The 18,050-nt window shown below is 39.2% G+C and overlaps 1 protein-coding gene across 2 annotated transcripts in view; it reads left to right on the top strand.

Moving 5' to 3' along the window:
• Positions 1-17,579, top strand: part of NELL2 (neural EGFL like 2) — a 238,004-nt gene extending 220,425 nt beyond the window's left edge. For both annotated transcript variants that reach the window (XM_073327999.1, XM_073328000.2), the window contains 4 exons: positions 4,561-4,754; positions 5,746-5,922; positions 13,481-13,705; positions 16,809-17,579. In XM_073327999.1, the coding sequence (XP_073184100.1) occupies positions 4,561-4,754; positions 5,746-5,922; positions 13,481-13,705; positions 16,809-16,859 (647 nt within the window). In that variant the 3' untranslated portion in view covers positions 16,860-17,579. The remainder of the gene's footprint in view (positions 1-4,560; positions 4,755-5,745; positions 5,923-13,480; positions 13,706-16,808) is intronic.
• The last annotated feature ends 471 nt before the right edge of the window (positions 17,580-18,050 follow it).

Below are 18,050 nucleotides of genomic sequence, written 5' to 3' on the forward strand. Positions count from 1 at the left end.
CTGACCTGGGCAAGGCCTGGAATTTACAAAATTTGTATAAAGGAACCAGCCAAAGTCCAAAAGAGAGGGTGTTCCACCCTTGATTCCTTTCTCAATGAAATAGAAAGACAGGAGGCCTCTGGAGCAGGAGAATGGTGTTGGGGGAGGGGAAATTGGGCAGTGTTATGGTCATGTGATGTGATTGGGTTGGGAGGTGCGGGATGGGAGGAGGGAGAAGGAAGACCTTAAAATGTACATCTTATCGAACATGGGTTGGGTAAGCAAAATTTGGCCCTCAGTTAAGCTCTGGGTAGCTATTCACATTTTGTAGGATTTATCCAACACACTCCTCCAAATCTTTTGAGGCTCACACATTCCTATCTGTACCATTCAAACTACTAGCTTCCTAAGCACTGTTGTAAGCTGGCTGCAGTGTTTATGTGTTTTTGGAAGATGACATGGGAGTGATAATAGTGATATAACACCTAGGTCTGAGATTGCTGGAAATTTGCAGCCTGGATTATTTTCCTCACATTCATTGTGTTCAGCAGTAACAGCTACCGAATTCAGTCCCCAGCAGCCTCAGTAGTTTATGGTGTTTGGTGCCCCGGTTATGGTCGTAAACAAAATGTCAGCAACGTAATTCATGGTTTATGGTGGTTTGTTGCAAGTCCAAAATCAAAACGCTGAAGTAAGCTTTTGTCAGGGAAGGATGATTTGTGCTTAAGCACTTTGCAGATAAAGAATGAAGTTTGATGCTGATGAATAATGCAGATATGAATTTCATGTATGCAAGTTTGTTTTTCTCTCTCTGCATTTTGAGCATGTTGCTGTTTCAGAGTAGATTAGAATCACAATATGGACGCCCACTGATTTGGGCTGAGGATATTTAACCTGTCTTGTGCAGGGTATTCATTTTTCTGAGTTCAGCAAGCTGAAAGTTCAGAAGCAGAAGGGTGGGAATATCAGAAGCTCTCAGTGTTGTCCAGACTCTGTTCCCATTGAAGTTGGAATGTCAGTGGTAAAGCTCCCATTGACTTCTGTGGAAGCAGAGTTAAACTATCATTGAAACCTTTGGAAAATTCCACCGCAATGAATAAGTTGTGAAATGTGCCTGAATATGAAGGGCTAAATTCAGACCTGGTGTAAACGGGCACAGCTCCACTTGCTGTAATGGAGATGTTCTCATTTACACAGATATGAATTTCACCCAAAATTTCTCATTAAATGTGGTAGTTTTGAGTCAAATGAAGGTAGTCACCAACTTGCTTGAGAAGTGTGGGAGCCCTGTGTGTGAAAATATTTTAAACAAGAAAAAGTCCCTCCATAAAAATGGCTTAACAATAATAAAGAGAATTCCAGTGTTAGAAATTAATCATTTTGTTTAAAATATTAAACATTTACTTTTTTTTTCTTATGGTGGTAGCCAATGTTGCAGGAGATTGGAAATTGGTTTACAGAGTAGTTAATCAATGCCAAAATGCCAGTTTTGGTTCACATTGGGTTCAGCAATTTCTTTTTTATAATAGGGTCAGGATGTGTCGTGATTTACTCACTTAGGAACATAGGAATTGCTGCACTAGATTACATCCATGGTCCAGTTTATCCAGTATCCTGTTCCTGACAGTGACCAGCATCAGCTTCAATGCATAGGAATTGCCACACTAGATTACATCCATGGTCCAGTTTATCCAGTATCCTGTTCCTGACAGTGACCAGCATCAGCTTCAATGCTTCAGAGGGAGGTACAAGAAATCTTGCTTTAAGCAGTGGGTGGAATAATCACATTAAGTGTCCTCCTATCCCTAATACTTAGACACTAGTCTACATACACCCTGAAGCATGACATTTAATATCTTTTCCAAAATCTGTTAGCATTAAATATTGCAACTCCGGATATTCTTGTTATCCATATAAATGTACAATCGCATATTGGATCTTGCTAAATTTTTGGCTTCAACAACATCCTGTGGCAACAAATTCCACTATTTATGTGTTCTCTGAAAAAGTATTTCCTTTTATCAGATTTGAATTTGCCACCTTTCAATTTCATTGCACACCCCCTGTCATAAATATAAAGGGAAGGGTAACCACCTTTCTGTATACAGTGCTATAAAACCCCTCCTGACCAGAGGCAAAATCCTTTCACCTGTAAAGGGTTAAGAAGGTAAGGTAACCCCACTGGCACCTGACCTAAAATGGCCAATGAGGGGAAATCTGGAGGGCGGGACAAAGGGTTTTGTCTGTCTGCGTGATACCTTTGCCGGGAACAGAACAGGGATGCAAGCCTTCCAGCTTCTGTAAAGTTAGTAAGTAATCTAGCTAGAAAATGCGTTAGATTTTCTTTTGTTTAATGGCTTGTAAAATAAACTGTGCTGGAGGGAATGTGTATTCCTGTTTTTGTGTCTTCTTTTTGTAACTTAAGGTTTTGCCTAGAGGGATTCTCTATGTTTTAAATCTGATTACACTGTAAAGTATTTACCATCCTGATTTTACAGAGGTGATTTTTACCTTTTCTTTAAATAAAATTATTCTTTTAAGAACCTGATTGATTTTTCATTGTCCTTAAGATCCAAGGGCTTGGGTTTGTGTTCACCTGTACCAATTGATGAGAATATTATTATCAAGCCTTCCCCAGGAAAGGGGGTATAGGGCTTGGGGGGATATTTTGGGGGAAGACATCTCCAACTGGTCGCTTTCCCTGTTCTTTGTTTAAAACACTTGGTGGTGGCAGCATACTGTTCAAGGACAAGGCAAAGTTTGTACCCTGAGGAAGTTTTTAACCTAAGCTGGTAAGAATAAGCTTAGGGGGTCTTTCATGCAGGTCCCCACATCTGTACCCTAGAGTTCAGAGTGGGGAAGGAAACTTGACACCCCTTATTCTTGTGTCATGAGATAGATCTGGACGTTCTGTTCTCCCAAACTTCTTTAGGTCCATTCATTATTTGATATACTTTTATCCTCTCCCCTTATTTGTCTCCTTTGTAAGATAAATAATTCTAGTCTTTTCAATCTCTCTTCATATGAGAGTTTTTCTAGGCCCCTAATAATTTTCGTCACCCTTGTCTGAACTCCCTTTAATTCTTCAGTATCCCTTCTTGAGATGGGGTTACTACAGTAGGTGAAGCCACACCATTGATTCAGATAATGGTATTATATAACTTTCAGTGTTTTTCTCCATCTTATTTCTCATGAATCCTAACATCTTGTTACTTTTTTGACTGTAGCTGCACAATGAGCCGAAGTTTTAATTGAGCTGTTTTGCTGTAAGTGTTGGGTTTAAGACTGGTCTGGAGAAGGTTCCCTTCCCATCTTTGAAGCCAAAAGTAGTTGAGTATTGTCTGAGGCTTTGAGATTGATTGTGAAAGATACACATGTCTATGTTGATTTTTTTATTGTTCTGCTGTCCAGTAAGTATCACAAATATCACTTTTTTGTCCAATCTGTAATTAAAAACATGGGGCCAGATTGTCATAAAGTTTTGATTTATGATTAAAGTCCGTGGAGCTACCCAGATTTGCACAGCCAAGGATGTGGCCTTTGATTTTTCAGATACATTCCAAAATGTATTTATATTGAGTAGTGCTATTTATCATATGCTCTTTCAGAATCCTAAAATGAGAGAAATGGGTGAGATTTTCCCTCTAGGAGGAGACAGCTCGAAAAGCTAAATAAAATCATTGAAATGCAAGGCAGTGTATGCCGTTAGTTTATCTTTGCGAAAGATGTGTGTGTATGCATTAATGAAATGTGTCTCTAAAGTACTCTGAAATCTTTGAAATGTAATATTGTGTCAAAGTTGTTCAGCTTAATCCCCGTTGAGATTTATTTTGTTCTTATATTAGACACAAAGATCATGGATGCCTCTGTAACTCGAATAACTAATTTGCTCTGTTGGTACCTTAGATAAACCATGTGATCCCTTATTACTGAATGAAACTACAGGTCAGACTTCACCTTTCATGTTAACTTTTCAGTAGATGTGTAGGTGACTCAAAAGCACTAGGGAAAGCAAAAGAGTTTGGAAGCAAATTCAGTTGTCGGTTGCTTTGCTTGTTAAGTTTCAGAGTAGCAGCCGTGTTAGTCTGTATTCGCAAAAAGAAAAGGAGTACTTGTGGCACCTTCATCGGATCCGATGAAGTGAGCTGTAGCTCACGAAAGCTTATGCTCAAATAAATTTGTTAGTCTCTAAGATGCCACAAGTACTCCTTTTCTTTTTGCTTGTTAAGTATCCTTTTAGTTCTCATGGATGCAGGCTTCCATAGACTAATGGTCTTTCTGGGGCTTAGTATTATCTCTGCTCTTGTGCCTCTTGTCTAGAAGTTGTGGTTGCCTTGTTCTTGCTCTACAACTTTCACTTAGAAAAATTCAAATGATAAAGGTTTTTTTCTTTTAAAACAGAGAAGCGGTTTTTCAAAGACATTGTGTGAACTTGTGAGTTATTTCTCCCCATTCTGGTGGAGTGCAAATTAATTTTCAGCTGAAGGCTTTAATGGCTGAGAATCATTTATACTGGCTGTAGCAAGGCCATTTTTGTTAATTGAATGTGGTCTAAAAGCCTTACGCGGCATGTTTTCACAGACATTGATGAATGTGGGACTGGAAGGCACAGCTGTGCCAATGACACTGTTTGCTTTAACTTGGATGGTGGGTATGACTGTCGATGTCCTCATGGGAAAAACTGCACAGGAGACTGTATCCATGATGACAAAATCAAACACAATGGGCAGATTTGGGTTCTGGAGAACGACCGGTGCTCCGTCTGCTCATGCCAGGTTAGTATAAAGTTCACTGTTTTTTTAATTACTGATGGGGAAAAGGGAGAGATTGCTAGGGTGGAAGAAAAGGCTATGATTCCAGTGAAATTACTCTGTTACTGCTTTTCTTGGGCCTCCTCCACCATGGAGGTGATGTCACAGGAAAGGTGATTTCCACAGGACCATTTGGGATCAGTGTGCTTCCCTGTACCCAACACCGAGCACCCTATCCCAGTCCTACTCAATCCCGGCCATTTCCCATTGGATGAATAATAGTTCCTTGGAGGCTTTGCTGTGCAACCCTGAAAAAAGGAAGACAGAGCCATCAGAGACACCCATCTCCCTTAGCCATGTGGGAGCGGTGAAATTAGTGCACAGAAGATTTCCCCTGTGCATAGATCTTTGAGATGTAGTTGGACCCAGAATTAGATTGGCTAGAACTGATGAAATGTGAAGGAAAAAAGCTGTCTTCCCCCACCCTCCCGGCCTCTCATATACCCCAAAGTAATATTGTCCATCCTCCTCAGATATTAATGTGAAGGTGTTCTTTCCCCTAAACTCATGCTTAGTGCTGAAAATGTTGAAGCAGAACCCGGGCCAAATTCACTGCTGGCAAAAACAGGGACAACTCTCTAAAAGCTAAGGTTTCACCACCATTTAAGTTGAACCCTGGCTATGTTTAGTCTTTCTAATATGAACCCTTTACAATAGGTGTAGGAGAGATGGATTGGTCTTGAAGTTTCTATCAGCACTTACTAACAGGCATACAAAAGTTAGTATAATCTTAGTAAAATCTGTTAATCTGACTGTCTCAGGAAAACCAATGTCTTTCATCACCTCAGGAGAGGGCTGCTTGAAGAATTGCTGTTATGAAGGATATACACAGAAATTAAGGACATGCCAATTAACATGTGATTTAGAATTAAGCCAACATGCCCAATTTTGTATAGTGACCAGAGTTATGCAAATTTCTATTATCACTATGTGCTGTTTGGTCTTGGAACAACAGAGTGGCTATGTGATGTGTCGGCGGATGGTCTGTGACTGTGAGAACCCTACTGTTGACCTGTTTTGTTGCCCTGAATGTGACTCAAGGCTCAGCAGTCAATGTCTACATCAAAGTGGGGAGCTCTCATACAACAGTGGAGATACCTGGGTGCAGAACTGTCAGCAGTGTCGATGCTTGGTAAGTCTTCCTACAACAGCAGAGCCTATAGTAAGGCCAGGTCTACATTACCACTTACTTCAGCATAACTTACATCACTATGGGGTGTGAATAAATCTCTCACCTGAGTGACGTAAGTTACACCAACCTAAGCCTAAGTGCGGACAACACTATGTCGGTGAGCTTCTCCCACCTCTCTAACTACCGCCTCTCACGGAGGTGGATTTATTATGCCAACGGGAAAGTGTCTTCACCAGATGCGCTACAACACTTGTAGCACTTATAGTGTAGAATAGCACTAAGAAAAATGAACTCCAAGCATTTTGGCAACATCTAAATGGGATTTCACTTTGAATGTATTTTTGAATTAATCCTTTTCTGTTTCCCTTTTGTGTAATCAAAGTTTGGTTTGCACAAATGTTTCCAAACAGCAAATTTCAGGCCTATGGCCAAGATTCATTTCATCGCAAAATGAAATTTGTTTAATTGTGAAATAAAACTGTTTTGAGTGGAGAGTGGCGGTCATCTAGTTAAAGAACCTAAATAATGGCTTAAGTGGCCAATCACATCCTGAAAAGCGAATTCTGAATATTGAATTTTTAAATGAGTATCACAACAAGCAATTTCTGATCAGTGCATAGCCTGAAATTTATTTGTTAAACTATTTGTGGAAGAATTTCAAATAGAAGACAAGTTGGTAAAAACTCGGTCTGTTCACGACCCATTCACAAACGTGAAAAAAGATTACATTTCTTGAATACATTATTTCTTGAGAATTGTTCACCAAGCTGCACTTTACTGCATTGGTTTGAAATAATGTCCCTTGCAAGTTTTAAGAGGCAACAGTTCTTAAGTCTTTTAGACATAGTGCAGTGCGATTAGATCTCAAAATGTAGTTGTTAATGGGGAGACATCAATTGGCGAGGCCGTTTCTAGTGGCGTAGTCCAGGGGTATGTTCTTGGTCCAATGCTATTCAGTATTTTTATCAGATGACACAAAGATTGATTGGGTAGTAAATAATGAGGAGGATAGATATCTGTTATGGAGAAGTCTGAATCCCTGAGTTAGATGGACACAATTCAACAAAATGTGTTTTAATACAAGGTAGTACATCTGGTCACAACGACTGCAGGCTATAGCTACAGGATGGGAGATTCTGTCTCAGAAAGCAGCGACTCAGAAAAGAACTTAGGGATCATCAAAGGTAACCACCCCAACATGAGGCCTCAGTGCAGTGGTGTGGCAAAAAGGGCTAATTTGATCTTTGGATAAATAAAAGGGGAAATATTAAATAGAAGCAGGAAAGTGATCTTGCCTTTCTACACAGCATTTTTAAGACAGCTGCTAGAATACTGTTCCAGTTCTGATGTCCAGGCTTCAAGAAGGATGTAGAAATACTGGAGAGAGTTCAAAGGAAACCCACAAAAATGATCCAGAGACTGGAAAGCCAGCCTTACAATGTGAGGCTAAAGGAGGCTAAAGGAGCTCAACTTAACTTATCAAGAAGAGCGTTGAGAGATGAATTGATCACTCTGTATAATAATTATATAGGAAAAAGATATCAGAGAGCTTTTCAATTTTGTTGACAAAGCATAACAAAATCCAGTTGCTGGAAGTTGAAGCTAGACAAATTCAATCTTAAAATAATACTCAATTTCCTACCAGTGAGGGTAATTAAACACTGGAACATCTCACCAGGGGAGGTGGAGGACTCATCATCACTTGGAGTCTTTAAAACGAGATTCAATGTCTTTCTAAAGAAGCTTTAATCCAGCTTCTTGGAGAAATCCTACAGCTTGTGTGTGCAGAGGATAAGGCTGAATGGTTACAGTGCTCTCTTCTTGTCTTAGAGTCTGTGTCTATGAATCCCGTTGTTTATTCCCTTCCTTCATAGGGCACCGAGAGAGCAAGAAGCTCTGCATTGCCCCCAACTTCACAATAAAACACTTTCAGCTCTGCATTAAGACAATGATTGTAATTAAATCTCATCCTTCAGGGCTTCAACCAGTCACCTTTATGGGTCAGGAAGGAATATTTTCCCCCAATAAACTATTGGCCAGATGTATTCTGGATTTCTTTTTGGCTAGTTCTGAAACACCAGGGGTTGTCCACAGCTGAAGATGGGTCATCTAATAGGGTGGACCTGTGCTTTGAGGTAGTACAGAGGTGCCTGGCTGGTGTGTCTTCCTCACATGCTTAGGGTGAAACTGAGTGCCATTTTTGGGGTCAGGAAGGGTTTTTTCCTCAGGTCAGATTGGCAAGGATTTGGGGGATTGTTTTCCTTTTTCTGCAGCATGGAAGATGGCATATCTGCAAGGATCATCTGAGCATATTGTAGCTAATCAATTTCTTGCTGGTGCAGGGTTTTCAGGCATTTGTGCCATCCTGATTTTTCCTGTTCTCTATCTATGGCACACAATAGTTTAGTCTCCTTATGACTGACATAAATTTAGTCTAACTGAAGTCATTGGGTTCAGTATAGAGATAACTTCCCTGTCACAAACAATCCCCAGATGAAAATGAATGGTGTTTTACCTTGGTTTCATCTACGGAAGTAAATCCTGGTCCATCCAGTGGCTTTCTCTGGTCTGACAGTCATGAATAAGAATAGGAAGGAACAAATTCCAAATGGACAAACTTTTGTAGGTTTCAAGTTCACTCTTGCTACAATGCAATAAAATAGGTCCCCATGTGATTCGTTAAATGCCTTAAAAATAAAACCCTATAGTTTGTAACTTTCATACAATTACCAGATGGATGTTTTAGGTGACATCTCTTTTATTTACTCTTTGTACTTTCATTCAATCCAAGAAAATCAATTGAAATGGCAAGGTCAGTCACTGTTTCTTAAGATTACTTTTATTCCCAGCATCATGTGATTCTGAAGAACATGGGAAATTTGAACCAGATGGGAATTGTATAAAAACAGTAACTTTCTAATATTTTTTCCAGGGGAAAAAGTAAAGCAAAAGCTATAGCAAATTCTTAGATGATCTTTCTCAACTCCATGCTCTGGGGGCCACTTAAACCACCACTGTTTAATGCATTATATGTGATTTTTGTAAACAAAATACTTTCTTAGGGCCCAATGCTGGTTTCTCCATATAAATCCTGAATAGATCAGCCAGGTACAAGGGACCTAAACACGTATTGGATCAGGGATGGAATCCTGCTCCAAAACCCAAACCTAGTGATACAGGTAGGACAACCAAGCAGCTCTGGCCTCTGTGAAGTCCGTACTTTGACTGGCAGTATTGGATAGTATACTGATCCCTTGGCCACACTCCAGCCTCAAACACGCATGGCCCCAGTGAACAGCATGCAATTGAGCGCTGATATTCTAGGCACCTTATGACTTTTATGCGAAATTATAAATAGAAAAATATACCCAGAAGAATCTTCAGATGCCAAACAAATAAAATTCCCTGCTTTCGGTTACTCCTGCCCTGTTTCAACACAACCCCTCTGGGGAAGCTTAGGAAAACAGGCTTGGGAAATCAACTAATCTGGTCCTTGGGTCAGACCAAAAGGGCAGTAAGCTCCAGAGTTGAGGACCCTTCACTGAAAATTCTGTGACATCAGCCTCTTCCATTTTATACTTGGGAGAGTTAGCTTTACTGCCTGTGTTGATTGTATCTGCTCAATATCATACCAAAAGCAGATTTCTAGTGTAGCCAGATGCTAAGCATTTTAGGGCTTTATAGGGCAAAATCATCAGTTTGCACTGTAATCAGAAAGGTTTCAGAGTAACAGCCGTGTTAGTCTGTATTCGCAAAAAGAAAAGGAGTACTTGAGGCACCTAAGAGACTAACCAATTTATTTGAGCATAAGCTTTCATGAGCTACAGCTCACTTCATCGGATGCATACTGTGGAAAGTGTAGAAGATCTTTTTATATACACACAAAGCATGAAAAAATACCTCCCCCCACCCCACTCTCCTGCTGGTAATAGCTTATCTAAAGTGATCACTCTCCTTACAATGTGTATGATAATCAAGTTGGGCCATTTCCAGCACAAATCCAGGTTTTCTCAACCTCTCCCCCCCCCTCCACACACACACAAAAGAGCAGGAGAGTGGGTTTGTGTATGTGGTGGGGGGGGGAGTGAGAAAACCTGGATTTGTGTTGGAAATGGCCCAACTTGATTATCATACACATTGTAAGGAGAGTGATCACTTTAGATAAGCTATTACCAGCAGGAGAGTGGGGTGGGAGGAGGTATTTTTTCATGCTTTGTGTGTATATAAAAAGATCTTCTACACTTTCCACAGTATGCATCCAATGAAGTGAGCTGTAGCTCACAAAAGCTTATGCTCAAATAAATTGGTTAGTCTCTAAGGAGCCACAAGTACTCCTTTTCTTTTTGTAATCAGAAACAAATTGAAACACCAGTAGACTACCAAGTACTTGTATAATGTAGTCTGTTGTGGCTTATGTCACTGTCAAAAGTGTGATTTACTAAGCAAGTAACCACATTCTACACCAGATGAAGTTTCCAAGTGGTCATTGGTTGGAACTCAATGTAGAGTGCTTTGGAGTAATCTAGTCTTGAGATGGCAAGGGCCAGCTCATTGTGATGAGGTCCACATCCAAGCACAGACGAAAAAGGATCATAAATAGCTGAGGATAACACCCGCTGTAAATATATAAGTATAATATATAATGAGTATCAAATATAATTAACAAGGCTAGCACACTTAATTGATAGAAATGATAAAATCTCCGCCATAGCTTCAGTTCTTTCCCCAAACCTGCAGCATCGTCTTGGTTTTAGCCATGCCTCATCCAGCTAATGCTCATCCAAGCCCCATTGTTGGATAGACATTGGACAAGAAGCTCAACTGGTACTATGGTCCAGCAAAATTGATATATAGGCTGTCATCTACACAGTGGAGGCATCAAAGCCTGTAGTACTTTGCTAACTCCCCTAATGGGCACTTCCCTAACATGTAAGAACATAAGAATGGCCATACTGGGTTATGCTAAAGGTCCAGATAACACAGTATCTTCTCTTCCGACAGTGGCTGGTGCCAGATGCTTCAGAGGGAGTGAACAGAACAGGACAACTTATCGAGTGATTCATCCCCTGTCATCCAGTCCCAGTTTCTAGCAGTCAGAGGTTTAGGGACACCTCAAGCATGGAGTTCTGTCCCTGAGCATCTTGGCTAATAGCCATTTGTGAACCTATCCTCCATGAACTTATCTAATTCTTTTTTTTTAATTCAGTTATGCTTTTGGCCTTCATAACATCCTCTGGCAATAAGTTCCACAGGTTGACTGTGTGTTGTGTGAAGAAGTACTTCCTTATATTTGTTTTAAACTTGCCGACTATTAATTTCATTGGGTGACCCCTGGTTCCTGTGTTCTGTGAAGGGGAAATAACACTTCCCCAATCACTTTCTCCACACCATCCATGATTTTGTAGACCTCTATCATATCCCCCATCTCTTTTTCCAAGATGAACATTCCCAGTCTTTTTATTCTCTCCTCAAATGGAACCTGTTCCATACCCCTAATCATTTTTGTTGCCCTCCTCTGTACTTTTGTTAAAGGGATGGGTGTACTATGAATTTATATGGTGGCATTATGATATTTTCTGTCTTATTGCATATCCCTTTCCTAATGGTTCCTGACATTCTGTTAGTTTTTTTGACAGCTGCTGCCCATTGAGTGCATGTTTTCAGAGAACTATCTATGACGATACCAAGATCTCGTTCTTGAATTGTAACAGCTAATGTAGACACCATCATTTTATACGTACAGCTGGGATTGTTTTCCCATGTGCATTGTTTTGCACTTACCAGCACTGAATTTCATCTGCCATTTTCTTGTTCAGTCACATTGAATGTTAGAACAGAACCCTGTAGAGCCTTGCATGAGAAAACCCTGAAGGCAAATGAGTGATCACCTGGCACTACCCAGTGAGGTCCCTCAAAAGAAAAGAAGGGGGTAACTTTAGATCAAGCCTTTATACGCTGTTAGGATCCAGTGTGGCTCAACAATACCTCATAGTCAATGATATCAAGGACAGCTTTACATACTTGTGGCCTGATTATCCTTGTACTTACCCTGACATAAATCAGAACTATTTACTTTGTAATCTCTGTCCATATTTCAACACTTTACTCCCTTTCATGGCTTCTTGGCATTCCAGATCTCCTATGCAGCCAAAATACATTCGGCTGCACATTGAGCTTGTACATCCACAGCATGTCTGAGTAGCATTTTCTCCCTAATACAGCAGAGACAAAATAAGATGTTTGAATGAAACGGGAATGGGGAGGCAGAAAGATGTCCATTTACTAGAGTGGATAAAAACTGATAGTTTAAAAAAATTAAAAATTGGATTTTTTTAACTTAAATAATTGTTTTAATTTAAATCAAACCTATTTAAAGTTAAGTTTGAAATAATGACAACCTATGTTAAGGCTCAAACCTTTTACAACCTATTAAAATCATTTAAATTAAATTCAAGAAATAATATTAAGTAGTACATGTTTGCAGCCAAATTTTAAAGAAAGTCAAACCACTGAACTGGTCGGGGGAGGGATAGCTCAGTGGTTTGAGCATTGGCCTGCTCAATCCTTGAGGGGGCCATTTAGGGATCTGGGGCAAAAATTGGGGATTGGTCCTGCTTTGAGCAGGGGGTTGGACTAGATGATCTCGTGAGGTCCCTTCCAACCCTGATAGTCTATATTCTATGAAGTCCCTGGCTAACCATCTGGAACTAGAGATTGTTGAAGTAAACCAGCTTTTGATGGCAATAGCCTCTTCTGCAGGTGCAGAGAGAATATTTTCTTCATTCCAGTTTATTCAACTGATGTAATCCTTCAAAATTAAGAAACCAATTGGGAGTTGAAAAAGCAGGAAAGCTCCTTTTCCTCTTCCAATCTATGAATAAAAACTAGGTGTGTGAGGATGAAATCAAGCAGTTCTAAAATCTTGAAGGACATGATGACCAGAAACAAGCATTTCAATTCACTAACTACAGATACTTCCTTTATTTAATAAATCAGTTAGTTTTAAATGCAATACATACTTTAATGAACTTTTTGATAAACTTTTTTTCTTATGTATCCAGTGCATTTAAGGTAGTTTTATTTATACATTTATTTATTTATAAATAAATAAAATTCTGTTTTGGTTCATTTATAATTGAATTTGAATTTCCATCCAACTAGAGCTGGACAGAAATCACAAGTAAAAAATTAATCATCTAGTAAATAAGAAATGTATCCTTATTTAAATCAAGTTTCCTGATTGCTGATTTCAATTGATTACATTCAGTGATTTAAGTTGCTTTGATTTAAATCAATCCACCCTTCCATTTACCACCAACACCACCCCTCCAGAATGACACATTGATTTTTAAAATACATACACTTTCTATGTAACTTCTGGCATTGTCAATAGGAAATGAGCATCAGAATTCTTTTCACTGTCTTTTAAATACAGCCACATGGGAGAATCAGCCAGCAGAAAGAGACAACACACTGAGTCATAGAAACATGTAATAGTACATCAGAAACAACACAGAATAATTAAAGTGATCTCTCTTTGTTCCTTTTTTTTAAATAGCAAGGTGAAGTTGACTGTTGGCCTTTGCCTTGTCCAGAGGTGGAATGTGAATTCAGTGTACTCCCCAAGAGTGAGTGTTGTCCGCGCTGCGTCACTGACCCCTGCCAGGCAGACACCATTCGTAATGACATCACTAAGACATGTCTGGATGAAACTAATGTAGTTCGCTTCACTGGATCTTCTTGGATTAAACACGGCACAGAGTGCACCCTCTGCCAATGCAAGGTAAAGAGCATAAAACTCAAGCCAAGATGCCTCCTTACCAGGTGGTTCTGTGGCTTATAAATATTAATACATTTAGTCTGGTCAGTGGGAAGTCAGTTTCTACACTTGCTGTTCAAAGGTTGCAATATGAAATGTTCACCTTTAAGTGCAGTCTCTCCTGTCAGTGGTGCAGAGCTTTCAAGAACGAGATGATGATTTTAATGTTCCAGCAGGACAGAAATCTCACAGCATCATAGCCCATGTTGTATCTCACCTTGAGCAAGTGAACAAACATATCCTTTCCACAGAAACATCTTGCTTTGACTGTGATGGCAGATCTTACTCCTGCCAGCCCCTTGCTATTTTGCAGATACTTATAGGGTCAAATAATTTCCAAAGGTCTGTATGATCTGACCTCATACAGGAAATATATACTGTAGAGTGAGCATCAAATTACCAATGCTATTTTCTCCTTTAGGATTGTGTTGATCAAATATTTTAAGTTTTGTAATGGCAAAAATGGAAAGTCTGCTCTTCCTTGGTTTAAAAATGACAGCAGAATCCACATAATTTGGGCCTTTTATATTCCTCAGGGGTAAGGCACAAATTATCTCAAGGAGAAAGGTTCATGGTGAAAAGCTTCTGTGAATTCCGCTGCCTCTTCTAAAAGAAATTTAAAAAAAAAAAGGATGTTAGAATAAAGTATTTCCATTGGATGGATAGATAGATAGATAGATAGATAGATAGATAGATAGATAGATAGATAGATAGATAGATAGATAGATGTGAGGAGAACTGTATTTTGTATTGTGTATAACTGAAGAATGACCAGTAGCAGTTCCCCAACAGAGGTGATCAGCCGGGAGGAAGGCGGGAGAGAGGGAGAGCAGGATCCATTGGGATGAAGATCTATAACCCTCCCAAATAATTTCAGATCTCATCCCATGTCCTTCCCATAGGGCTATATAATAACACCTAAGGCTCCACTTGGAAGAAGAAACAGGATCAGAATCCCATTCTGTTGAGATGCCTGGGAGTGTAGAAGGAGCTTATTTGTATAAATTCCACTGGCTGTCAGTTGTGGAACATGTCCCATCTATTCTACCCTCTTGTGCTCCAAGACTGGTCTCTCTTTTTCACAACCAGTTTATACAGAGCTATGGGCTACTGGTACCAATTGTTGCCTTGTAAACTCAGATCATGATTTGACCCTATATGAGTAATATAGATACTATGCCAAGCTCCATGGGCTCCCAATGTGTCATGTCAGAATCCATTCTAAGATCTACAGAGGAAACCAGTTCAGCTAGTATACTCCACATAATTCCAGTGACCAGATGGACATTAGTGTAATCCTTTTCTTTTAGGATAGTCAGAAACAGAAATGCCAAATAGTCATTGTGCCAGTTTAAACTAGATTCACCATTTATCCTTAGGTTTTCCATGACAGAACAAGGAGCAATGGTCTCAAGTTGCAGTGCAGGAGGTCGAGGTTGGATATTAGCAAAAACTATTTCACTAGGAGGGTGGTGAAGCACTGGAATGGGTTACCTAGGGAAGTGTTGGAGTCTCCATTCTTAAAGGTTTTTAAGGCCCGGCTTGAGGAAGCCCTGGCTGGGATGATTTAGTTGGGGTTGGTCCTGCTTTGAGCAGGGGGTTGGACTAGATGACCTCCTGAGGTCTCTTCCAACCCTAATCTTCTATGATTCTATAATTCTATGTTATGAATTTTCAAGTATTACAAGGCATAACAGTATAATTAGAGCCTGAGACTCTTAATAATTAACATGTACCATTTGTTCCGCAAAGAACAAAACCTATTTTGTTTCTTTCCAACACTGTGTTCTTTTTTGACATGTACTGTAAGTATTTTAGCTTTGTTTTCCATCCAAGCAGCCTAATCCAAGCAAACAAGGCGAATACCATAGTACAGCTTGTATAGTTTTGATTCTGTATCACAAAATATACATACCATACCGCTATGTGTCTCATTTGTACTGCTTCATTTCACTGTTTTCTAGCAGTACATCACATGGCAGGTCAAAGCTTTAGGATAAGCTTCTCTAACCAAGCTATTGCAAAATAGGTTTACATGAAATCCTTTAAGAATTCAGAAAGCCAGGCATCAGCTAAAGCTGACTTAGCCACAAAACCATTTCAAATCACAAGTGAAGAAGGTGAACTCTAGGATTGCTGGCATGGTTGTCTAATCTCCTGCCACATACAGTCAAGAAAATGAATGAATGATTCTTACATCCCTGATCTTTAACCACACTTCAATCGACTAAATGTATTTACAGTAATTTAAAAATTATAGGTTTCAGAGTAGCAGCCGTGTTAGTCTGTATTCGCAAAAAGAAAAGGAGTACTAGTGGCACCTTAGAGACTAACCAATTTATTTGAGCATAAGCATAAGGTGCATCTGATGAAGTGAGCTGTAGCTCACGAAAGCTTATGCTCAAATAAATTGGTTAGTCTCTAAGGTGCCACTAGTACTCCTTTTCTTTTTAAAAATTATATGCACTATCTGCATTAAGAGTCATACTGAGAAGAAGAGGTAGAAATGCAACATATATCTTTTCTTCAATACTTCAATCACTTTTCTAGGCATCCTGTGCCATTAATTGCTAATGTTTATAGAAATATGTCTATACTAAGATCTGGAGGAGAAACTTCAAAGATTAACCTTTGACAGTGTTACAGCTTGAAAGTATTAACTTGAGATATTCAATGCTAAATAAAACTCGTGGTTCCCTGTGTCAAATCTAAATAAAACTCCTAATGCCTTGTCTTCTTTGTCATCTTTACTGCACACATTGGGCCAAATCCTGATCCATGTGAAATAAATAGCATATTGCCAAATGACTTCAATTCTATGTCTTAGTTTTATGGTATGGATCACAACAGTGATTAGTGAGTGAAATCATTAGATTCCTTTTACACAGAGTATGGGACTGAAGTGAAGATAGAAAGAACTAAAAAATAAACAGTTTATACATTTATTTAGAAACATTTTTCTACTGGGCAGGTATTTGCAGGTGGTCATTCTGATTGTTAATTTGATTTTACAAAATACTAACCATTTAAATATCTCTCTTCTTTTCCCCTTCCTCCCCCCACACAGAATGGTCACGTTTGTTGCTCAGTGGATCCACAGTGCCTTCAGGAACTGTGACGCTAACAACCGTGTCTCACAAGCAGTTTCTGGTTACAGAATTTTCCTTCACAAAAAGACCTTTAGACCAAAAATTGTATAAAGCCAAAACTGAAATCATATCAGTTTTGTCCATCTAAAGTGCAGAAATGTTCTGAACTGAGTGAGCTTTCAATTACCTGAGTGAGAATGAAATCTATGGAACTGGAGAAAAGCTCAGATGTGTAAACCTTTCTTTGAGGTCAGGCTCAACTTCTGGCTATTTATGTGTCTGGCATCATTATGCAGAATATTAGGTTAGTGGTAAAGTGACACATTGTAACATTGTACCTAACGATGTCAAGATCGAGAGACAAATAGAAGTGATCATTGAGTCTACTGAAGCTTTGAAAGTCCAACACTTCAATAGGCACAGAGATTTTTACTTAATAATATTTGAATCTGCACAAATTTTGTTTGATTGCTCCCTGCAGACTCTAGCAGAAATTTGAATAAAGGGAGGATGTCTTCAGGAACAAAGAATATAGCAGCTAAGATGTGTTATGTACAGTACATGCTCTGAAAAAAGATATAAGTTATTGTAAAAAAAGTGATGCACAGGCATGGCTACTTAATGTTTTCTGATGGGGAAAGTCATCTATATTTCCTTGTTTTACTGCACTTATTATTTCTTGATTGAATTTGTTCAGTATAAGCTCGTTCTTGTGCAAAATTAAAATAAATATTTCTCTTACCTTATAATATTTCTGGCTTTGAGTCTCCTTCACTGTTACAGGTGATACTTTTATATATTATACATGACTGTTTCTCCTTTGTGAATAGGGTTGAATATAGATGTTTCTGTCTCGCAAAAGTTGTGACATTATTTCATATTTGTGCTGGTCTTTAAGGGATTGATCTTGCAAATGCTTATGCATGTGAGAAAGTTTACTCCTGTCAGTAGTCCCATTGAGTTTGACAGGACTATTCATGTGCATAAAGGTTTGAAGGATCAAGTTCTAAATGTTGATAGGATACTGCCAAACTGGTTAGACACAACATTTGACCTTCCTTAAAGCTGTTCTAACTGGTGGAAAATTCTCTCCAGATTCGAAGCCCCATTTTTGTTGCTGTTAAACTCCACAACTTTGGTGATTTCAGAGGTGCTGGCACTCTGAGTGCGGGGGGGTGCTGCCACACCCCTGGCTTGAAGTGGTTTCCATTATCTCCAGG

The sequence above is a fragment of the Lepidochelys kempii genome, chromosome 1 (assembly GCF_965140285.1).
Source record: "Lepidochelys kempii isolate rLepKem1 chromosome 1, rLepKem1.hap1, whole genome shotgun sequence".
NCBI classification, from domain to species: Eukaryota; Metazoa; Chordata; order Testudines; family Cheloniidae; genus Lepidochelys; species Lepidochelys kempii.